Below are 25222 nucleotides of genomic sequence, written 5' to 3' on the forward strand. Positions count from 1 at the left end.
ATAGAGGTGTTTTCTGTGTCTTTTCTGAAATAATTATTAACGTGTTTGGTTTTTGCATCTCAGTTGTCTGTTTCTGCTTTTACTTGCTATGTCTCATTGGTTGGTAAGGAAGGTGAGGGAGGGATGAGCTGTAATGCACCTATTACTTACCGATCATGGCATTAATTCTAGTCCTACTCCCTCACCTTCCTTACCGTTCCCTCCTGATGCAGTACAACTGAGTTTCTGGTTGGCTGTTTATGTATATGAGTGGGTAGGAGGTGGGGCGTTATAAGTTGGGAGGGGAGGGGTCTAGGTGAGGCAAAGGGGCCTTATTGGTTAATAAGGAGGCCAGTGAATAGGGCTAAGAGTAATGCCTTTATCAATAAGTAATGGACGCGTTTTCATTTTTTACTTTTTTTTAAATTTATTTTATTTTAATAATACTGTCGAGAAACCTGCAAGTCCCACAACATCTTTTTATATTTAAAAAAAAAAAGTTACAAAACATGCATTGACCAGGCTTGCTGCCAGCCCCAGACTGGTTGGCTTTGCTGCTAATGCTCGTTTTAAACGGTGACCTAGAAGCAATTAATTACGCATACTGGATTTTTTTTTTTTTAAAGGTTGATCTTGTTTACTTTGGAAGCAGTTTTTTCTGTATTCGCTTTCTTTAGAAGTCGAGCGATGTTTATTTTGTGAGATTCGTCTGCACTTACTCTCCAGTGGGGCATTACTTCAATGTAAGTTATTATATTTGGATGTTATCTTGCGAGTAAGTAACCGGTCTGGTTTACTGCAAAAAGTCTGAGCAAATTTGGTAAAGGGGACAGTTCTCAACTTACACTTAAAATTTTGGCTGCTCAAACGTACGAGAATGTGTCGGGTTTTGCTGTGGGTAGACTCGATATGACGAACTGGAAATTCTGCATAACTTTCATCAATATGCTGATATTTTACGAACATATTGTGGCGTGTTTGTGAATTAAAGCCCCCATCCTTTCAGTTTCTCACATGCTGCTGCTAAGCAGATGCCACCGATCTTGGTTATTGTTTGACCGTCGTAATTTACAGTAATAACTCGCAGGAAGTTGTGGATGGTTTAATGCCCGTTACTCGGAATCCACCCAGATTCTGATAAATGCACCCTCCTCCCTGGTGGCTGCTAACTCTGAACTGCGGTTGGCTGACAAAAAATAGCTCACGTGTGAAATTATTTTGTAAAGACGCGTCGACTTTTGTGCTTGCAAATGTGCATGCCGCTGCTTCCTGTCAGGGTGCCACCGAGCTCGGTGGTAAGGGAGTGGGGGAAGTAGCTTTAAATTGTCAATTAGTAGACCGTAGCTGAGCGTCTTGTCGCGTGCGCACTTAGTTATTTTGAAGTGGATGCAAGTGTTCGACCGCTTTTTGGTGTACTGAAATCCTGAGCCGCCTGTCAGTGGGACAGCAACAAGTCTTCGTTCTTCAGGAAAACAGCCCTTAGTTGAAATTACATGAGCTCCTATCCAACTGGACGCTAATTTCCACTTGATACCAGAGTGAACCTAAAATGTCTTACACAACTGTCTGAAGGTTGTTTTCTGCGCAAAATTACTTGGCTTTGTTGTAGCCAGAAACTGAAACCTCAAGCGCACATAAACGCGCTATCAAAGGATGCAGTACAAAATAAGACTAATACTGGTGATTGAACTCCTCGTCCCATTGCTCTTGAATTCCCAGGGCTCAATCAGTTATTCTCAGGACAGTGCTGCGCGCCGCAGCCAGACTCGTTGCAGGGAAGGGCGGATTGGGCCACATCACTGCGTTGCCTATTTCAGTTAGCTAGCAAAGTAAGCGAGCAGCAGTTTGAAACCAGTCTGCAAAGCAGTTCACTCCGAAACTCTTACATACCTAGCCCACAGAGGGCCACATGCCATACTGCCCTCTGAGAAGCAGACATCATATTGCTTGAAACTGCAGCCTTCAAGAAAGAAAAAACACCTTTCTCAGGAAATCCATTCAAAATCTGGAGCTCTTTACCCCCTCACTGTCAATACAATGTACCCTCCGAGGCTTCAAGAAGGGAATGAACGGTATAATGCTTCAGTTGCATTCCGCGCGTGAACAGAACACACACATGCATGAACGTTTTAGGAACAATCTCTCACGGTACATACAATTGGAATGTAATCACAGAACTTGGATCATCATATTTAGTAGACATTTGCTTTTGCTGATTTCTTTTGTCTAACTTGTTAAGGTTTCAATGCTGTGACACTGGAGCAATTGACTGCGAATATATGTACATAGGGCTTTCTCACATCTAGATCTCGTTCATATAGATAAACAAACTTGACTCTCACCACATGTACTCTTTCTCCAGCTCTCACTGGTGTTTTCATGACTCCCCACTTGCTCACCCACGGCTTTTTCTTTCTCACACATTCTCGTCGCTTCCTTTCACTTTCTCTCCTCAGCCGGTGATTCACCCTTTCATTCTCGCATCTACTTTCTCACACGAACTTTCTTGTTTCTGTTTCTCTCTCTCTCTCTCGGTCTTTCACTGGCTGTGCACATCTCTTTTCAGTCACGCGGATTCGCACACTTTTTAACTTCCCTCTCCTTTTCTACCTCTGGAGGCGATATTGAGACAGTTAAGGCGCTGAAACTGTGGCAGCTGTTTGATGAACACAAGTTATGTTTTTTGAAAGTCAAGTTCCCTTTCGCACTTTGGACGGCTTGCACGATCCGAAGTTTAAATAGGTGCGCAGATAGTAGGGAGGCTTTGCTGCACCAGAACATACAGCTGGAGGGTCACTGTTCTGAAGCGGAGATGTGTTTTTAAAACCCGTATATTTGCACGCAGCGCCTAGGGGGTTGCCATCACATTGTACAAGCAGATTAATCTCAAAATGGTATACACAGTAAAGATGATGCAAGGAGCATTTACAGCATGTTTAACAGATGTGCCCGATTATTAACATGTTTCTAAGCCTTTTAAAACCACTACTTGAAAATGTGTTTTTCTTCACAGGCAGTTGGGCGTTCCCAGAGCCAAAATGCTGCTTGCATACAACCCTAGCAAGGGCGCAGAAGTCCTCGTGAGTTCGGTGTTCACAGCCTGCAGGCATTTCCACGTGTCTCCCCCTCAGAACAGGGTGAGTGTTCATGTGCTCTTGGAAAATATCCCGCGGCCGACGGCCAGAACATAATACTTGATTTGGTGTGAATATTTTCTGTCCTGCAACTGACGCTTGTGATGCAATCGCTTCTCCTTCGGTGCTGAACAACTAACACTACACACACGCCCTTGCCCCCACCCTCGATTAACTGGCAAAATATTCAACAAAAATAAATTAAGTGCATTAATTCCCCCTCCCCCCCCCCCACCCCACACACACAGCTAAGATTTGACTAAACAGACTACTTTGATCAGGAAGGTACAGTGAAACCTGTTTTAAGCCTCTTTTAATAGCATACGAATTGTGTACCACGTTGTTGGAAGCTAGCCGCTCCAGTTGTAGTTAAATTTAGCTAAGCATCGAGATTAGGACAAGTTCTGGACTAGTTCTCTTCACGGGTATTATATTTCTTTGTTACTTGCACTGCTTGCCTGTACCAAAGGAAATGGCTGAGAGCGATCGCATTAAACACCAACTTATTCCAGTCATGCCAACATTTACTTACCTGGTGATTTTCGTTTCTTTGAGTCCTGATCACAGTTTGAGGCAAGTCATTTATTGCAGATGAGCATTATAGCTTTCCCCAAAGCATTATATTAGAGGTCCAACTTTTGCTTCTTTAGATTCTTAGTGTTGTGTCTTGTCACTAGTACCTCAGCTCAACACAGCCATATGCAGCCTTAGGATCATGTAGGTGCAGGTCTCAGTCTGAAGATGGAACCTGGCAGCACTGAAGCCATCACCACTTCTTCTGTCTTCTTTTGGTCTGGACAGACTGACTCTATGCCAGACGACTGGAAAACATATACGTGCACCACATATTGCATGATATATATGTGGAAAATTAATTTTAGCCATTGTTCGGATCACTTCTTTAAACTAGAAACTGACGAATTCCAGTTCCAGATAAAGCAGCATATCCAACCCATGCACAATAATGACAGATGAAGGAGTTTGGGCAGGTCGATGTGGTTGCATTACATGCATTCATCAGGTGATTACTCCTGGACTACTCAGACAGTATTATGTAGTGGAATGACTCCATTCAACCATGAAAAGACCCAGGCTTGCTCTTCTGCCTTCACGATCACCAGTCTGATCCATCTGTTCAGCTTAGCTGTGGACATACTGAGCCTCCTACGCTACGAGGATTGGATGCCGTAACAAGAGGCATTCAAGTTACATAACTCTCAGTTGTTTAATGTGCATACATGGTTCATTTAGTGAAACTTTCTACAAAGAGGATGGATGAGGAAAAACACAAATAATTAAGTATTGATAACAATTAAAATGTGCCTTAACCTCTAACGAAGGTCTGCCCTAGATGGAGCAAAACGTTATCTGCAAATACAGGAAATATGGAGATGAATCAAAGCAAGCTACACATGTTTTTTCGTTGTGCCAAAGTAAAGGGCACAGAATTTTTTTTTTTAAACTTCATATATTTTAATGTTTCAACAGTAGAGCGTGTCTCCACACAAGTACAATCTTAGCAGTTATTTCAAAAGAAAAGACAAAACCTAGGCAATTATTACAATTTTCCTCCCTACTCCAACTACAATTATCATACACAATCTGTATTTAACTAATGCATTACCAAGTTAGAGTTTCTTTTATGCCATGACTATTTGGTATAGATTATCCTCTGTTCATATTGTTAGGGGGTGGTTGGGCAGTGAAGGGATTATTGATCTCAGTGATTTCCAGGGTGCCCATACCAATTAAGACTTTTGGGGACAGCCTCATCCTTCGTACATCACCTTTTCTGAGCCTATGCACCAGTACAGGACGTCCTTCTGTTGCTTCAGCGTTGGAGGAGTCTTTGCAACCATCAATCCAACCCCATTTCGCCTAGCCACTGCAATACTATCTCACAATTGGATTGGCTATTTGGGGGGGTTGGTTCTTCATGGCAGAGTCCCGTAATGAATAGCTTTACTTTCAGGGCACTTTGTATCCAGAACCTCTAAACGTGGATACCCCATTCTGATAGTGTTTCAGGCGAAGGCAATCCAAAATTGTGCGACTGAATGACCCATTGTGATTACAGCCTCTTTCTCAGATATGTCTGTGGTTTCACTCAGAACCTTGCTATGCAAGCTCTTGTACAATAACCTCTGTGAAGGATCCTTAACTTCCCAAGTCAATACCTTTTATAGCTACCTCTTGGTCCTTGAATTACGGCAGCCAACTCCTCACCACTAAGGTCGCTCCTATCGTTCCCATCTTTTCTCGAGTTTCTTGAGTGGATCTAGAGAGTTGCTAATTATTTTTTGTATGAGTGGTGCTGGTTTCTTAAACAGGGGTTCAGATAAGACGTTATGAGGTGGGGGTGTTGTTTTTTCAGTGTGTCTCTGGAGATGTTAGTGGCTAGGGCATGTCTCACCTGGAGATAATGAAAATAACCTTTCAGGCATTGTGTTTTCATCTTTAAAGTGTTAGGCATTCTTCTTTAATTACTTTAATGGACTTGAGTCCCGCACACACCTTCCGATTTACAGATCCCAGTGATGTCTCACTTCTTGAAAGGCAGTAATGTCCATACTTACTCTAGTTGGTTGCTTTCCCAGGAGCCCCAATTTAATTGATTGACTGTTGGCCATCCATTTACCGCCACTGCAATATATGCAGATAGGTTTCTCATATTCTTTTTATTGTGCAGGATGAATATATATATCCTCGACATCGCATAATATACTTGTCTGTTGTCATTTGTTTGGTTTAGTCAACAATGAGAAAGCCCATTCATTTGCAAACATTTACTGATTTGGGTAGGACAGTAATATGTTTGGAAGAGCAGTACTCCCATCGTACACCCATGTGTAAATCTAGCCTTTTCTATTCATGGTCGCCCATCATTTCATAGTATGGACCTTACAGCTGATGCTACCTTCTTAAATTACCTCCTTTAAGATTTGTTTTGGAGAATTTCGAAGGACATACAAAAACTTGGGTAGTGCAGTCGCTTTGAATAGGGCTGCATGCCTTGAACGTGAAAGTGTTAGCCCCTTCCATGATTAACATTCTCTCTAAATTAGCTCAGGATATTATATAGGTTGTGTTTAAGGATCTCGTGTCACATAAATTCCAGAGTCCTTGACTCCCCTTTGCCTACTTGGGGTGTTTAGCAGTTGCGTTCTTGGGACAGTGGGTAAAGTATTGGTCTTTATCATTCGTACAGAGGTCTGAGTGTTTTCCCAATATGTCCACAATTTGCAGTAATCTATCTAAGGTAATCTCTGGTTGCGTGACCTGCAGTAGGATATAATCCTCCTACAGGGAACTTGTCATCCCATGTGGCATTCTACCCCAGGCTCCTCGCTAATTCATACTCTTAGATCCAACGAGCAAGGGAATTCCAGAGCCGATACAATGGAGACGAGGGCATCCTTGCCCTGTACGCCTTTTCAGTTGAAAGGGTCGGATGTAGTTCCATGGATTTTTGAATTTTGGCAGAGGGTCTTGATTGAGGAGTTTAATCCAGTTCTCTGGTACAAATCCCATCTTTTGGAGTACCTTAAAAATATAGTTTCATACAAGGGAGATGGACACCTTATTAGTGTCCAACAATAAGACTTCTGCGGGTTCCATCACTGCTTCCGTGTTTGCCATCCCCCTATATATTTTCCTGCGGTTTCTAGGGTATTTTTGGAGTCTGTCACTGCTATTATCACATCTTTGAAAGCGGGTTCCGTTTCCGATACAGATTGCATCTCTTTGCTGCATTCTTTTGTGTCTGACCGATTATGGGGCGTATTTGGTCCTTGACTTTTCAGGAATTAATAGCTATCGATCTTATTTTATTTGGTTGTATGGTTTGGCCTTTCCACTGAATGCTGATTTAAAGGACAATGCCTTTGAGCATCCATGGGTTTGATTTCCAGCCTCTCTTACTTCGAGGCTGCGGCTGAGTCATATCGCTGAGGTGGCCCAGTTTGTTTGGGCCACCTAGTGGGCCAGTTCTCACCATGGGTTCTTAATATTATTTTTTCCAGGCAGCACAAGCAGAGTGCCCTGCTCAGCCAACAGCTTCTAACCCGCCACCTCAAGATCTATGTGCGGTTCAGCTTTGATCCTTACCCGCACCATGGGACTTAAATTACTTTTGTCAGGTGTTGGATCTCCAGCCCGCTTCAAACCATAGTGAGCCCCTCACCTCCTGATTCTCTGCTGTCCATGCTGCCTCTGCTGGAAGGCAGCCACAGTGGGACCAATCAGTCGGCTAGCAAGCAGGCTGCCGGCATCCGGGCTGAGCATGCCACACTCATGGCCGGGTGTCTTTTTCTCAAATATCCAGCCTCAATCTGTACCAAATCAGACAATCACCTTGCACGTTCACACGAGCCATGTAATTTAACGTGTTTCTTTCCTATAGCTGTATTTTAGCAGTCTTTTGAGGGGATTTCAGCACTGTGAGCCAAGAAGTCTCGGGGACTAACCCCCTTCTTGTCAAGCACCAAGCAACTCCACACCTCTCAAGAAAGGAAAATGTTGGTAGTCAACATAATGTGATTCACCGGTTAATCTCAGTACAATATGTTAAACTCTGATAGCTGAAAAAAATTATTTTAAGAAGAGCCCTGAAGTGAAGGATTTTCTGTGCTGCCCTACGGGAGTCATCTCTTTGGTCTGCACCCACCATTTTCACCTTTTAGACAAAACATGCAATTTCAGGCACAACGTATAAATCTATAAGGGATTATTTCTTTAATACTACTGTTATGCTTAGCTAAGCAGCGGTTTTCATTTGAACATCCTCAAGAAATAAGTTAGAGTGCCACTGGGAGAGGACAGAATGACAAAGTAATGCGTAGGCAGACGGCCAAGTTCAAAACTTTGAAGTTGAGCAACTACTAGTAGCTCAGCCGTTCTGAAACCTGATCAGTCCTAACACACTAACAACTATCCATTGAAATCTGTGGTGCTAAATCAGTCTAGCAAGAAACCGACCTTTGAAACATATAAAAAATGGACGTGAAGGTACAATCTAGCACAGTAATTTGGAGTAATACTAATGTTTGTTGTGGGTCTCCTAAACCTTGCAAGTCCTACACAGCTTGCCAAGAAGATAAACCTATTGGGACAGCCTCCATCCCTGGACAAGCAACAGTGGATAATTGGCACTATTAACAGAGGAGTAGAAAGTATAGGGAATAGATTGCTTCATTTCAGTTGCTTGGAATCCACTGCTGGTATGAAAGGTAGAACATCATATAATCTGTGTCCCGTTCGGTACTACCAATTATCAGTTCTTGTGCCTATGAACATTTTCGAGGAGCGTGAGAAGGCCATACTCTGAGATGACAGAAATCTGGCTAAGACCCCTAAAACATTTTTCCTGGCCCAAGTATGCAGTACATTTAGGATATGAGGAGATGCATTAATTTTTGTTTCGAAGCTACATCTGCAAATTAATGCCTTTTATGTTCCCTTGATTGATTTCAAACGTTTTCGCCACCATTTGCCTTTGCAAACCAGAATTTGCCATCCTCTTATTGAGGTCATAAACACCTGAAGCCCTTCCATATTACACAAGTTATGAAGGGTTAAGCAGCTTGATATGCTGGTTGGCTTCCAACCTTTTAAAACTGAGCTTCATAGGATGAGCTCAGGAGAAGACAGTTCTAGGAGAATGTCGAGTCTGCAAGTATGGTCTGTTACAGAATTTGATGCTCAAAATCCTTTCAGCCTGCAGACCAAAGGTTGAGAAAGTACTGCAATGGTGTTGTGATGTAGACACCAACACTGAGACTACAGAAGTTAGGAATTACCTCTCCCAAGTGCCTATAGACGCTCTCTGGAGAATGCCTTCTGAAAGTTAAGCATTTCAGCCAAGTTTTGCTATGGCTTTACTGCTTGAGCCTCGTGAAGTATGGCACAACCCTCAACTGAACGTTCGCTGCTAAGACAGTTCTAGATGAGGTTTCTCATACTTTCAAGTGAATCCATATTCCTGCAGCATCATGGTAATCAAGTACGAGGTTCCCTGGAGCAGGACTCCTGCCAGGCCATGGGGCAGCCTGTCAACCAAATACAAATTTAGCTTGACCTTCACTCTAAGTAAAATTGATACGAGCTGTCTGAGCACTTTCAGACGCCCGGTTGAACCTGAAGTTATAATAACATTCAGAACTTGAAACGGGTAGTTATCTTTCTGTGCTGCAAACATGTAATGTTTCTATTGATCAATAATAGGAATTTGCAGAAAATGGTATGTTAAAGTGCCAACACTGGTGGCAGAAGTTCCTAGCTGAAGACCTGGAGCTGTATTACACTAAGTGTGCACTGTCACAGTTTGTGCTAAGCATACCCTTTAACTATGTGTGCCAGGCACAAATAGAGACAGTGCACCCTACTAGTGATGCTGTCTGCTGGCCTTATGGCATCTGCAAGCTTGCAATTCAAAGGAAGGACAGAGATCTCCCTTGCAAACGAGTGCAGTGAGTTACTGCACCTGCCTGCAGAGAGAAGTCTGAGGTTTTCTTGGGATTCCCCTTTGTCCTCGGTGTGTGCGCTGACTGTGTGTTGCCTTTTTGTTGTGCACAGTTAGTGCACCTCCTGACTGCCTCTGCGCGCTTGTCTGTAATACAGCGTGAGCGAAGGGGCAGTGTATTTCCCTAATTGGCATTTGCCACGCTCCATGCAAATGAGGGATGCTCTGTTGAGACATACAGGTGCTATTAGCATTACAAAAGGGGCAACACTAGCGTCTGCGTCCCTGTTTGTAATGCAGCAGTGGTTGAGGGGAGGGACTTGCACAGAAAACTGGCGCATCTGTGCCTTTTGTCCCCAGGAACTGTCTGGAATGTGGTTGCTGGCTGCCTATCTTGTCCCACTTTTAGGTCTGGTACTGATTGAAAGTCAAGCAATACCATTACTCTTTCTCTTCAACTGGACAAACGCACAGTTTTGGGGAAGTTGCAGAATAATTTTTTCATGCACCCACTTTTTCATTGGCTTTAATGAGAAATGCATCAAAATCATTCTCAAGGCAATTCAGTGGTAGCGACGTATGCAAGCAAACCATTCAGCGCTATCTTGATCTCCCAGCTTTCATTCATTGAGTTAAATTAGGTTGATATATGGTAAACAAGCTCTTCTTTAGCTTCACAACTTCTTATAGGCAAGTAACTAGACTTTTTATGCTTTTTCATGGATTTCTCAGAAAGTCCCTCCATATAGTGTATGTTCTAATCTACATTAGTATTTCCTTTTGAGGTAGACAGGTTTTGTTTTGCTTGAATTAGAACAAAAGAAAAAAAAAACTTTAACCCCCTCCTGTCGGTACATGATATTATAATGAAAGAAACCTACAGCAGAATAATGCTTGATTCCTGGAAGCAACAAGGGTCAGACAGTCAGAAGTGGCTCTGGAAGCTTGCCTGGGTAGGACCAGGATGGACAAGTGTAGATGTGGTGTGAGCTGACTAGATCAAAGTATGATATAAATGTTAGAAGAGGTCTTGGAGTTTCAGAGGATTCCGGTTTAGAAGTTCAAACCTGCAGCCAGAGGTCTACACAAAGCAGGTCTTGTTACCCTGAGTATGGGATGATTGTCTGCTTCTATGGTAAAACCCTACTCTGAGCAATTGGGCAGGCTTTCCAAGTGGGATCCAAGAGGAAAAGGGGTGTACACTGTACCATGGTGAAGGATAAGACACTTGAGTCATGAAATGAGCACAGACGCCCTCAAGAGGAAGAATCATAAGTGAACACCTTTGTGACCATCATGCAGTTTATGACACCTGTGTACTTTCTGAGGCATAGGTATGTTATCTGTCCCATCAGCTCCTGTGTGTTTTGTCTCGTCATGCTGACTGCCATAGCAACCCATTTATGTTGCTGTTCCTGATCTGCCTAGGAAAAGTTTTGCTCCGTTTGCAAACAGTCTCCTAAGCTAGCCTCTTTTCCTTTAACTGGCAGTTGCCTACAGATTGTTTTGGGTGGGGATTCGATGCTAAGAAAAATGGCAAGCCCCTCACTCTGGTGGTGGAAGATTCCCATTTAACCATAAAAAGAAGGACTTGTAATGTTGAGACATTACGACCACACTGCAAAAGGTAAATGTGTCTTCCTTGTAGCACTAGCTTTGAAGCTTGTCTGTTTTAGCTATTCATGCAACCCCCTCTCACCTCTGCGGTTAAAAAGATACTGGTAAACGTAATACTCAAACTTACATACTGAGTCATTATGGGGAAATACAGTAGGAAGATGGCATCCTCTTTATGTGACATTGTGAGCTTTAGGTTGACTTAACGAGTCATGTTGACTCTAAATATGGCAAATGCCCTAAAAATTCAGATCAGCAAAATGATTTACCAAACCCGTCCTCTAAATTGCAGGATGGTGAACACCATGTGAATGTAGAATAACCTTAAGATACAAAACTATCTTTAAAGATATCTAACCTTTCTTGTTGCTTTCCTTTCACCGACACAAGTGGCAAATGTTAAAATTCAGTCAAAAAAGCCATATAGGGGAGGTTTACCTAAAGTCTCCTCCGTGCAATCCTTTGATCTCTCCTAGACAGGTGGTTGAATCTTTAAATCTCCCCAGTTGGTCCGAGACACCCACATAGGTTCCAGTGATGTTAGCTCTCCCATGGTGGTTTGTTCTGTCTCTTAGTAGCACCCCTCCCATTCTTCTTACTTTTTTTCTTTTTAGTGCTGGTAACCGTGAGGGTCAAGGTCAAGTCTTAGGCCCTCATTATGAGTTTGGCGGGCGGCGGAGGCCACTCCGTTTCTGCCCGCTGGCCCAGTGGGAAACGGGCCACAATATTGGCACCAGCTCGTAATTGAGCTGGCGGCAATGTTGCGGTGTATCAAGCGTGATGTGGTTGTCAACTGCATGGGCAGTGCAGGGGCCCCTATGGGTCCCTCGGCACCCCGTCTCTGCCAGCCTTTGCATGGCAGTGTAACCGCCATGCATAAGATGGCGGAGAGGGGACTCGTAATCTCCAGGGCAGCGCTGCTTACAGCGCTGCCCTGGCAGATTAAGACCGCCAGCACTGCCAGGCTGTCGACTGGTGGTGCTGGCGGTCAGACTGTGGCAGCTCCAGCATTGTCATAATGCGGAGGCCGGGCTGCTGCTTTGGCGGCGGTCCGACTGCCACTGCGAGTCTGGCGGTCCCAGGACCGCCAGACTCTTAATAAGAGCCTTAGTTTCCTAAACATGTGACTTCTGTCTGGCATTGCAACTAATCCACTCGGTTTCTAAAGCCTTCTGCCTCCTACACTCTGAACGAGGCAAACTAATGTAATGGTTAGAGGCTTAAATTGTATATTTACTGGAAAGTCATCTACTGGAAGCAGCCGGTTACTCTCTTCTACTGGAGGAGGAGGAATGATGACAGTAGAAGTCGCACTTTGGAGCTTGTATTCCGAAGCCACCCGTTGCTCTTCCACTGTAATGCTGAAGGGCATGGGCATTTACATTTTACGGCACCTTACAAGCAATAGTTCTGCCGCATAGATGACGGCCATGCCTGTGATTGAGTTATTAGCTGTGACATGAAAGTGTCATTGTTACAGGTGAGTGACCTGTTTGACTTGACTGTGTTTAATAGCAGGGATGTTGATTGCTTTTGGGCATAACTGTGAGTATAGCAATAGGAGTCTTGCGCTGGAATAGTGCAGCCCCTAAAGGTGGGTAATGTAGGTTTTCAGATTTGGTTGGTAGTTGACGGGCTTCAAAAATAAATAAACATCTGCCATCGTTAGATTAAAATGCAGGACCGGTGCTGATCAAGAGACTACAGACTGTATTTACCAGTGATTGGATAGCTAATTTCCTTTGTGTTTCCGCAGGTGATTCCAGCTAAGGATCACACCTCCTTCAGGATTGTGTTCCTTCCGACTGAGCCAGGCAACATTGAGTGTACCTTATTTATTAATACCTCCTCACACGGCGTTCTTCCATATCGGGTATGGTTCAATTGTATATTTTGAGCAAATAAGTTTTGTAGAAAATGTATAAAGTACTGAATGTGGTGGTAGAACTTACTGATGAATTCGAAGGATCTTGCATCAACATATGTTTGTTATGCATCAAAATAGCATGCAACCCCAAAGTAGGAATTCTGATGTTTTAGTTCTGCCACAGCATACAAAAAACTTTTTTTTCTCTTATGTCGGTTCCCATGAATCTCCACTGAGCAAGGAACTACATTTCTTTTTCGGCTGATGAGCAGCCGTAAAATTGTACACGCTCGTTCTTCCAAATCAGTTACTTTTTCTACTGTATAATCTTTTAAATTCCTTTTACCAAGAACCATGTGTATGTCCCTTTAGTCTGTCTTTTTTGATCTCATAAACTTTTGAAGCCCAGCAGTGAGTTTTATATATTTGTAATGTTCCCTTGCTTATGAATACATCTCAGAGTACCAGCCCCAAACGCTTTTAGTACACGTACCTTTCTAGTCTTCCTCTTAGCTCATGCTTATATTTGATGTTAGTAGCTGTAATTCACATTAGCGACAGCACTCAAAGCGGGCACTGGAGAGAAGCAAATATAAAATATGAAATTTGTTTTAAAACGATCTACTGAGAACCTATTAGCATTATCAAATAGAGAAGTTGTAAACATTCCACCGTTCGAGTACATTCCCTTGCCCAGAACACTGTCTTCTAACATGATTCCCTTCTGTAAGTTAATTACAGTTCGCTCTGTTAAGTCAATATTCCAGTTTTCTTCCTTCAGTTCTACTTGTCAGCATTTTGTGCATTGTTGATAAGTCTGGATTTAAAAAAGTTTGCCCAGCAGTAATTTTAAGGCTTTCTACTGTCTGACAGGTCAGTGTTTGTTGTTCTGTTATTAATTACTGCAACCTTTTCCATAGCTATCACATTCAAAGTGTTGTGCCCCGGGCATGGATAGTGGATAGCACAGTATTATCCCGAAGAATAACAACCATTTGTATGTGTACCTTTTATAGACCTTCTTTTTCTTAATGACCGTGAGTGCAAACAAGAAGTTGCTTCTCAAAACTTTTCAGGCAAGAGTTTTGAGCAGTTGCTGTCCCTCAAGTCTGGTGGCCTTTATAGGTCCACACTCTCCTGCCAGATGTGCTCCCTCAGCATTTGCCTTTATTTATCCGATTTGTGTGTAATGTTACCTACTTCTTCCATACTCAGTGGTTGCCATTGCGAGGCAACTGTTTGGGCACTGTTTTGATCTTTGCTACCTGTGACTTCCTTTTCTGCCCAGCTTGAACAACCTATGACTCAATCCTTTGGTTTCAGGCTAGCTATTATGTGCCGCTTGCTTGGAACAGCTGACTCTCTTCCCTACTGTGTTTCCTTTGTGGGGGTCAAGCATTTGATGCAAGCCTGTGGTCTTGCATTTATCATAATGAGAGCTGTCATAACCAAGCTGTTACATATGTGGCAAAGAGGTTGACTCGGTACCCTATTAGATGTTAGATTTATTATTAATAGTAGAAATTTGAGGTAATTACTAGTGCACAGAAACTTGGTGCAGTTCCAAGCAACTCTTCTACCAGTGGAAATCAAGGAACAGAACTAAATCCTTTATCCCCACGTGGACTTCTCCCTCACTGGTCAACTACAGCAAATGCATGGATGTCCTATGAGTGACAACATCAATTCCTAAATGTCGACAGGAATTTTACCAGAGCAGTTTAAAAAGGCAATTTTCTGCCTTTTGTTTAAATTAATAAAAAAAATCTTTGGATCCTAAAATTAGTCCCATCTTCCTACTACCATATATTTCTAAGCTCTTTGAGTTGAGGGTGGATAACTCATTTTGCAGGACCCCTCTGCCTCTTTTGAGCTCCCCATCCTTTTCCATCATCTTAGCTGTCTTGCAATCAATATGTCCTGTCACATTGTATATTGTATTTTTATCAAATAGAATTCACTCCATCCAACTAGAAAAATGCCATTCTCTGCCTTATCAGCTATTCTTGTGGGCGGGGTGGTACCCTCTGCTTTTTAGTTTATTTGTGAGTTCCCTTATATCTTGACCATAAGCACATCAAATCAAATCTCACCTTGATGCAGATGACACAGGTTATCTGTCCCCTTACTGCAAACACATGCTGTTGTGCCCTCTGCATTAGACACTTTCCTAAGTTGTATAAAAAAAAAAACATACTTCACCCCAGCAAAACTGAGATTATTTCTCTCCAGCAAGATAATCAGATGTGAGTATTGTCTGACAGTGAAGACTGCCCACAACCTAGACAAAACCCTGGACACTAACCCTTATCTAGATCCCCAGATTTCAACTGTTAACTCAATCTTGTCTTTTTAATTTGAAACAACTTAGACCTATTTTCCCGTTTCTTTTATTCTTCCAAAGGTCACTGTGGCTGCTTCTTCATCAAGGCTCACATGGGTTGTGGGAATAGAATGTACCTTGGCTCGCCAAAAAAAGGTCTTGAGCCGCTCCAAATTGCAAAATACTGCAGTCAGAATAGTGTAAAACCAGAAAAGCATTTAACCATATGACTTCCCACTACAAACAACTCCGCTGGTTGCTGTTGAGCAAATTCTTGCAGTTTAAAGCTGCCTGCCTGATGTTCAAAATGTTTTATGGACCCATCCCCTCCTGTTCTATAGTTCAGCCAGTTAACGTCTTAGCATCAAGAGGCTCTCTACAAATGGCCATAAATAAAATAAATATTCTGGCAAAGCACTTATATGAACAGATCATTGAACCATCAAAATTAGTCTATTTCCCCATCACAGAATTTGGGCAACTGTTGCACCACGGGCTAGAAGCTATGCCCTTGGCATGGTGGAACCAAAATAGTGTATCTATATATTTGGGTGTCTTACATCCAGGGGCATATTTAGTGGCACCATGTTCCCATGTATAATCTGGTGACACTGGTGCTTGCAAAAAGAAGTTAGGCAATCCTATCCTGCCTTCTCTTGTTAGTAATGCAATAAGATCCCTTCTTGCATGTCTCAAGCACCAACAGCGTGCCAAAGGCATAGGACAAAATTCAGAATCTGTATTCCCCTTTCAGGTGGCAAGCTATACAAATATGACTAGGTCATTACTTCCTACTCTGTCTGACCTTCTGTAGCTCAGGGGTACATGACCCTAACCATATGTTGTCCCTTAACAGTTATCAGAGTCCAAAGACTAGGTCTTCAAAAGGGGGATGTTAGAGCACTAGTGATTGACTTTCAGTGGACTCCATCAATACAGAGATCACCATTGGTTGTTTCTTGCTCTGGAAGGCTTGTGGAAGATGTCTTGTAGTAATCTGAACACCGTTAGCATCATTCTGAGCATATAAATGATCTGAAGAGGCAGGATCCAGTTGGACCAGGTATTTAATGAGCACCAGTGGAAGTTGTGCTGGTTCATTCGTACGCAGAGGTTTTTGCACATCACCCTTTCTATGGCTGTAGACCTGTTGAACACCTGATCCTACCTTCTTGCAAGATTTTTTTGATAGACAATTTTAATTAGTTTGAAGGCAGTAAGGACAACCAATGAGTACTGACACACCAATCGCGTTACGGCTTCTGTTCAAACACATTTGGCGACAGAACCTTGATCTCGGGCTGCCATACGTAAAAGCAATCCATTAGCACAAAGATAATATATACAAAGGCCCTTCGTAAGGTAATTTAGAATACTTCGCCCAGCCATTTCCCCCAGATCTTATTCTTGCAGGGGCATCCCCGTGCCTCGTAGACTGGCTTCTCCTGTCTAGCACACCAGTTCACTCCCTTCCTCCACTGCAGGAAAGTCGGCGGAGCCGCTGCCATCTAGCTCATTGCAGTGTCTCTCTTGGCTACCATGATGGCAGTTCCCAGGAAGATTCGGTCCATTCTGGTGCCCCGAAGACATTCCATGACCCCTAATAGTACAAGTAAAGGAGACAGCAGGACCTCTTAGCCTAAGAGTTCTGAAAGTTTCTTCAATAAGGTATGCCTATAGCACCGTATAAGAGGGCACAGCCATATCATGTGAAAGAAGTTTGCCGGGGTTGTACTACATTTGGGGCAGGTGGGGTTTGCCAAGAGCCCCACTTGATACAGTCTTGCGGGGGTTAGATATACTCCATGTAGGTAATATGTTTGTATGAGTTGCAGGCGGAAGGATATGGTGATAACTTGTGGTGCCATTAGGGCATCCCTCCGGTCTTCATCCTCTAGTGGTCTGATCCAACCGTTCCATCTCCCCGGCACATGGGCTAGGTCTCCTGGAGTGTTATTGATCAGCATTTGATATAACTGAGACACTACCCTTTCCCCATGAGGAGTTTAGCCTCAAGTGGGCTGTATTCTGGCAGGAAGATAGTGTCAGTAAGGTGTGCCTGAAGTGCATACCGAAGCTGTAAGTATTTATAGAACTGTGAGTGCGCTAGTTGATAACTTGTTTGTAGTCCTGCAAAGGAGCATACATGTGAGCCTTGCCATATATCTCCCAAGTTTGAGATTCCCAGTTGATCCCATTTCTGGAACCCCCTGTAGCGCTGCCGTATTCCTCACTGCTTGCAATATTTATAGGCTTGATGGCCTTTGTTGTTGGTAAAAGTAACCATAAGATTATTATTGGATAAGAAGTAACTTGTTAGTCGTAGCAAAGAAGTTTGAAACTGGTCCACCCATTCTTCCTTTAGCTTTGCAGTGGTGGTCTACTTCCTCAACCTGCTGGTGGAATATCTCTTCTGACTGCTGTGGTTGCAGGTTACAGTAATCACATTCACATCTGAGTCTAATTTGTCCTTCCAGTTTTAATTTGGCTGGACTATAGGGGTGTTTTCCGGAAGTTTTCATTTTTCTTCCCTTTGTTTAGAGCCAACGTGGCTATAGTGAACCCCGCTGCCCTTTTCTAGTCTTTTTTTTGTTTTTGTTTTTTTAGGTCAGATAACTATTGTATTTTTTGAGGTGTCTTTTTAGGTCTGATTACAATTGTCAGATTCTGTTGTTCTCAAGTCTATCAGCTGGAAGGACACCTTAGGAAAAGGACCACCTCCCACAACACATTCCTTCTTGACACCCACATTTAAGGGGTTTGGTTTCAGGGATCAGAGGGCATGGGAATGAGAGCTGAACATGCAAGCTGATCTAAAATTTTGTGACTGTGAGCCACATTTACTAAGATTGGATTCATAAAAAGAGGCTGCAAACTGCAGTATTTTGGTGAATCCTGTTGGATTGTTTGAACCAGCCTCTGTACTAATAGGTCAGTTCACAAAATACTAAATCTGAGTGAAACACAGAATGACCTGTCTAGTGAATATTAATTAGGCAGGTCCCAATTTGCAACTCCCTCGGACAGGAGTGGTGGTTGTAATAAGTTAGTTGAGAAGTTTAATTGGCCTCTGCAAGTGAGAATCACAATCCTTGTCAGGGTGTATCATTAAAGCAACTAAAAACCTGAGCTCAACCACTGTAGCTATAGTACAGACCAGGCAGGCTTATCTTAGACACAATGCGTAATGTATTTATGCACTACTAAAATAGTAATACAAGTGAAATGCAAAACAAAAAAATCCCCAAACAGATTTGAAAAATAGAGTAAAATTCAAGAAACAAAAAACTCAAAATCCAACAAGGAAAATCTTAGATATGAACTTTTAAAGTTTTAAGTAGAACTAGTGCCAGGAAGCAGAAATTGCCAATCATAATCAATTGTCAGAGTAGCCTGGCACTTTGGCACAACTTGATGCTGACCCTAATGGACAGCAGGTCGCATACACCAAACAGGTTTGTCCTGGTGAAAGATTTCACCTTCTGAGTTTAGTCCTTTCAGTCTCAATTCACCACAGGAGGCACACAGAGACAAACAGGGAGATAGACAAAGTCCAGTCCAGGGCAAGTTGCCACTGATCACTTGGCAGTTGCAGCAAAAGCCTCCTGTAGCCATTTGTATCCCTATAGCTTGAACGAACAGGAGGTCAGCCTAATCGCCCTAGGAGTCCGGCTCTATGTCCTGGGTGTAAGAGGGAGAGTAGGCTAGTTCAGGGCTCTTCTCAGGTCTTAGACGGCAGGTTTAGCCTTTTGCTGATCTTTCACATGCCCAGGATTGCTATGAAGTGGGTGCCTGGAGGTACCACATTTGTGCCTGGCACAAGCTAGTGTGTGGAAATGACCCCTGGGGGATGTCCTAACAAATGAGCTAAAGGCTTCCAGGGCTAACCCTACACCCACTTTAGGTATTTTCAAGATGGCTGAAGTCTTCGGCCACTCAATACTTGAGCTTGGAGGGCCAGAGGTGTGTAATGAGCATACAATGGCAATCCTAGCCTCCTCTCACATCTAATACAAGTATACACTGTGATGTCCCTGTACCCAAAACAACCTCGGAGGCAGAAGTCTGGTATAATGAAGCTGAGCGTTTAGCAACCATACAGTAGATATTCACAAATTGTTTTGGCAATTTTTTCCACTTATTGGAGTGCACCCCAAATGTTGTATGTAAAAACCCTAGGAGACCTATCAAGCAGGATTTGACACTGATGTCAAAGGGAATGCTCACATTCCCACCCCGGTGGTCACTATAAACCAGTTCTGGGGCAGCACTCCCCACTGGGATTGGTACCTGGCTGACTAGAAGGGCAAAAGGTGAGGCAGGCCCGAATGTGAGCTACATCTGCCTGTGATTTGGGAGGCCCATTGAAGTGCACCAAGGGTCTCTGTAAAGCCAGGCACAGTTGAATACTTACAGAAAGGCCTCCAGAGCTTTCACGTAGGCAAAAGGTAACTTCTCTTAAGTACCTTTTCTTCAATAGGATTTTCTTCAATTGTTGAAAAGAGTTGGTCCTTGAAATATTTATGTAGCTGTTACCAATCCGAAATTAGCATTATAAAGTGGAATAGTATGTTTCCCTATGGAAGCAGCCAGGCATAGCTACTGGGGAAAGTAGCTTTTATGCTTTTTCTCTGTAAGGACATGTGGACTATTAACATGTCCTACTGTTGAAATACCATGCACCCTACCCTCTGGGTAATAGGGCCTACCTTAGGTGTGACCTTTTAATAAGTAAGGTTTAGACCTGTTATTTTGCCAGATAGAATTTGCAGTGGCAGACCTGCAGTCATGTTTGCATTGTCACAAGAGGGTGGCACAATGAGTGCAGGATCCCACTGGTAACTTAACATATAGGTCCTGGGTACACTATGGGTACCATGTACTAGGGACAAATATGTACGTTAAATATGCCAATGAGAAGTATACTAATTCTACCTTGTCAAAAAGGCAAAGTACCAGCAATTTACCACCGGTTAGCATAGATAAAGTGCTAGTTAAAAAAAGAAATAAATGTCAGCAAAAAGGCCAGAATGATTCATGGTGACCCTGCAGAAAGGACCAATTTTTAACAGTGGTCTGCATGGACAGTAGACCACTATGGTCGTCTGAATTTCAAAACTGTATTTTTTTGTTGTTGTTTTGTTTATCAGCCGACCATAAGAAAGGAAACAGGGCTGAAAGAAGTTTTCAGTTTTGAAAATATCTTCTCCGAGAGTTGGAAATGGTTCCCTGAACCACATCTACTCCCCCAGAAGCTGCCACCTGGATTCACAAAGGGGAAGGGGTCCACAGATGACCCCTTAACCTTTGCAAGCCAGTTACTGCCTCCCTTTAGGAGTCTGTAACGACTCCGTGGTTTGCCATTGGGGTTATGGTCACAAAACATCAGTAGATTAGGGTACAAATCACTATTTGGACAGGTGAAAGAGATGCCCAAAATGCGCTACTTCCAGATAGTGATTAGGAAACAATATTTAAACCCAGTTAACGATTCTGAAAAACTTCCCCAAATCGATAAATGTGTTTTGTAAATAAGAAAAATGTTTTTGTGGGTGCAAACTTTAAATTTAGCAATTTGCAGGGTTTACTAATGCTAAAGCACTTACAACATCTTGCCCTTTTTTACTAGCCAGGTTTTGAAGTTGCTAATATCTGTCTCCAGTGTGTGTTCTCTTATGATTGAGAACGAAAATTAGAGGTCAAGAGATCCATAACGGATTCTTCCATGCATACCCATTTGTAATTTATGTAAATATTTAACGCTGCAGTAAAGGTACCAACTTAAAATCCTAATTAAATGTAAGTAAATTTGTAAATTCTGTCAGAAACTTTCAGCCATGGTCCGGACAAGGATAGATAAAACAAGCATTTACAATGCATCGGGTCTCGCGTTTGCTCGTGTTAGAGCCGATCGCGTTGTAAACTCCTAACCCGACTTTTCACCTATCGGGCAAAAGTGCATTTATGCACGTAACCCGAAAAAGTGAAATCAAGTAGGTAAAGCGCTCGACTTCTGCCAAGCGAGATCGGGCTCGTAAATTAGTTTTAAAAAAAAGTCCACCAGCCGGATGGAAAACAGCGAGCCTCGCATGTTTTCTGTACTTGGTTGCTGCGCTCGAGGAGGGCTAGCCACCGGAAAAGGCATGACCTATGCGTGCCTTCGACTAATGAAAGCAAGCCGATTTAATTAGGGAAGCCCACGAACCAATAAAAAGCACTGACGTGAAGTTGACAGGGCTCGGAGCCCTTTTCTAAATACTAGAGTCTCCCTGCTATACGCATGCGCGAGCGCATGCAAAGCAGGCTCGACCCTAAAAAGGACGTAACATTTGACTTACTTTCTAAACAGGCAGGGCCATGAAGCCTTAATAACTAAGGATAACTTTTTAGCCTCAGTTGTAAAGTGATTTCTAAAGATAATAGCCACCTCCCCTCCTTTGTTATGAGAGCTGTTATCCTTGTATGACATGCCCCTCGGGTACCTGCATATCCAAGGCATAATTGGTCTGACAGCTCTCTGCAATAAAAAATAAATTGGTTGACCAGTATCTGTTAACTGTCTTATATTGAGCATGTATCACTGCAGCCCTTGCGTTAACCAGGCCACGTGCACAAGTAGTGTGCACTATACCAATGTGTACAAGGGTTTGGATGTACAGTTCAGAGAGCTGTTTCAAGACTGAGAGGCAAATGACAACCTTTTATTGTATTCTGCAGTTCTCACTGAGATCTGCCGATAAAATGAATCTCATTAACTAAGTGCCGCGCATCCAACAAACCCATAATCTCTCAAGAGAAACTGGCCTCTATCGAACAACAAGCATTTGCAATGCAACGGGTCTCGCGTTTGCTCATGTTAGAGCTGATAGCGTTGTAAACTCTTAACCCAACTTTTCACCTATCGGCAAAAGTGCATTTATGTACGTAACCCGAAAAAGTGCAATTAACTATGTAAAGCGCTCGACTTCTGCCAAGCGAAATCGTGCTAGTAAATTAGAGAAAAAGTAGTCCACAAGCCGGACAGAAAACAGCGAGCCTCGCATGTTTTCTGTACTTGGTCGCTGCGCTCGAGGAGGGCTACCCACCGGAAAAGGCATGACGTATGCATGCCTTCGACTAATGAAAGCAAGCAGATTTTATTAGGCAAGCCCACGAAACAATGAAAAACACTGACATGACGTCGACAGGGCTCCGAGCCCTTTTCTAAACCCTAAAAAAATCTCGCTGCGATACGCATGCGCGAGCGCATGCAACGCAGGCTCGACCCTAAAAAAGGCATATTCGTTAACATTACACACAACCTAAAGCTGAGTGCATATTACTCATTTTGAGATCATAATTTTTTATAATTTGTATGCTAGAGCAAATAACGTAGATAAACCTTGCTCCAATTATGCATAATGACACCATAGGCCAAAACCTACTGCGCACAGGTGCTGTTCACCTATGTGCCTCTGACACGGACTGCTCGCAGATTTGGTTTCCAGCCTCCCTCCACTTCCTTCCAGTTTCTAATGTCAGAGTGAAGTAGGTAGACACAGAGGAACAGTATTTCTGAGTGTGTAAGGGGTTTTCAGTTCTGGCTTCATTGTCTGACTGGTGTGGAGGGTTTTATGTAAGGTTGCAAGTTTGTGATCTGTTTACATTATACTATTCGTTTGTGGAGTGGGTGTTATGGTTTAGGATTGTAGGTGTTCTGTGTGTATTGGGGTAATAATTGCTAAACCCAAATGCTTGTTGTTTGTTCAGAATACACTTGAGCTGTAGATATAGGTGTCCTATATTAAATCTAGGACACTTGCACAAACTCCCTTGGAGCACGCTCAGATCCATTGTTGTTTACTTGGCAGGTCAGTATGGCCTCTCCTCATAAGAGATTTTTTTACACAAAAGGTCTGGAGGGTTGTTTGGGTGGCAGCACTTGTATTCCGTTCTAAATGACTTACCAGTAATCTACTACAAATGTTAGGGCGGAGCATCTACCACCCAGACTGATAACCTTTCGTTCTAGGCACATGTTTGAAATAGAAGCCTTGTTAATAAAGTGTTGATTTATTTTATCTCCCGGTGTTTTATAGCAGAAAATATGCTGTTGCTAGGGCGCCTTGTCCTTAGTAAGTAAACTTACAAGGGGACGCGTATAGGTCGATGAATCTTTTGGATCGCATAGAGTATCCTAGCTAAGTGGTGACCAGAGAAAAATCAACAATAATCCCAACTAAACATATAACACCAAAAACCTTGTCTAATAAGAAAATACCATCACTCTCAAGAATGTTAGTTCGTTTTATTCTCTATTAGTTACAATTCTAATCAAAACCTTTATTTCAATGAATCCATGGTTAATCAACTTTATTTGCATCAATGAGCAATAATTAATCAAGATATTTTTAATGAGCAAAACAACATCAATCTAGGCTGCCAATTTTTATAACATTTATTAATTCAGCAATGCAAGTCAGTCAGTCAAAGTCACCCTTTAGTCACCCTTGTCAGCCTACCTAACTCCGATTAGCATCAGCATGTGGGACTTCATGCGAAAAACAATTTAGTCAAAAACCAATAATTTAGAAAAATCTAACTAAAAGAGAAATAACATTTCTAAGCAGCGCAATTGGTACCTAAAAGGAAAAAGCACACATTAGTCAGTCAAGTTATAGCCACCTATCCAAGATAGATCAGCAACGAGTCAGTCTTCGTCTCCAGGTCATCAGTCATCAGCAAGGCTCGGGCTCACAGGTAGCAAGCCCAGATATCAGTACCTCGGACAGCGTCTCCTGATGTCATCAACTTTTGCCTCTCCACTCTGATATCTCTTCTCGTGTCATGACTTATTAGGGTCTCTCAGTCCGTCCCACAAATTGCTAATTGGTCAGCCTTATCAGGGATTATGACTCTAACCTATAGTTTTGTTTACCGCTTATTCGCATCAGTTCGAGCATCAAGTTCCATTAATATGATTGGTCCTTCTGTGGATGAGAACATCATCCGGCTCTTCAGGTAACAAAATTGTTGCCCACTGCTCTTAGTCAGTGGTTCCATTGTTCAAGTCCTGGGAAAGTACATTTAGCCTACTCTACACATAATTGTATCAATTTGTTCTGATCGTCTCCTGTCCGCTGGTGAGTTTGCAGAATTTCTAGCAGAGCTCATTTTGAACTCTGTACAGTTCAAGGTCCTTTTCTCCAGTTCCAGTCCTCGGCAGCCCATCGCGTTTCCACGTTTAAGCAAGTAAGGCCCAGCGCCAACCAGGTCTCTAGTTCGGCTAAGTTAAGGATACGAAGCATCATAAAGCATAGGTTATATCATCAGTTATGGCATATTAATGCATAATATTAAAACTTTCACATTATTTAGTACTGTTAACAGAGATGGTGACCACTCCCGTGGGCACAATTTGCACATTACACGTTATTTTCATTTATTAGTTTCAATTATCATTTTTCTTATTAGTATGTATACCCAAATGATTAGAATATTCTCATATTAGCATATCTGCTGCAACACTCTTTCTCTTTTCTGGAGCTGTGACCCCTGTGAATGGGATACTCGACTCCAGATAAACCCTGGTTGATTACATTTCTGCTTTTTGTGGTTGTGCCGCTTAGTTTGTGTCCAAAAATTCCTCTTGCTCTGTCAGGATCCATTGCGTTGCAGCTTACCAACATTGCACTGTTATGTGTTTAGTGATCTGTTAGACTTCACCTACTGCTTTCTTCTGCTTCTCTGGATTTCACCATTTGGATAGACGTTTTGAACCATTACTTGTCTCACTGTCTCCCTTCCCAGCTTTTAAGATAAATGCTCATTTTTGTCAGCCCACAAATTCATTGAAAAGAAAA

General features: G+C 42.6%; 1 protein-coding gene across 3 annotated transcripts in view; it reads left to right on the top strand.

Annotated features, from left to right (window-relative positions):
- TMEM131L (transmembrane 131 like) overlaps positions 1–25222 on the top strand; it is a 522596-nt gene that overhangs the window by 221009 nt on the left and 276365 nt on the right. For all 3 annotated transcript variants that reach the window (XM_069242819.1, XM_069242836.1, XM_069242829.1), the window contains exons 5-6: positions 2993–3116; positions 12947–13063. In XM_069242819.1, the coding sequence (XP_069098920.1) occupies positions 2993–3116; positions 12947–13063 (241 nt within the window). The remainder of the gene's footprint in view (positions 1–2992; positions 3117–12946; positions 13064–25222) is intronic.

This window comes from Pleurodeles waltl, chromosome 1_2 (genome assembly GCF_031143425.1).
Source record: "Pleurodeles waltl isolate 20211129_DDA chromosome 1_2, aPleWal1.hap1.20221129, whole genome shotgun sequence".
NCBI lineage: Eukaryota > Metazoa > Chordata > Amphibia > Caudata > Salamandridae > Pleurodeles > Pleurodeles waltl.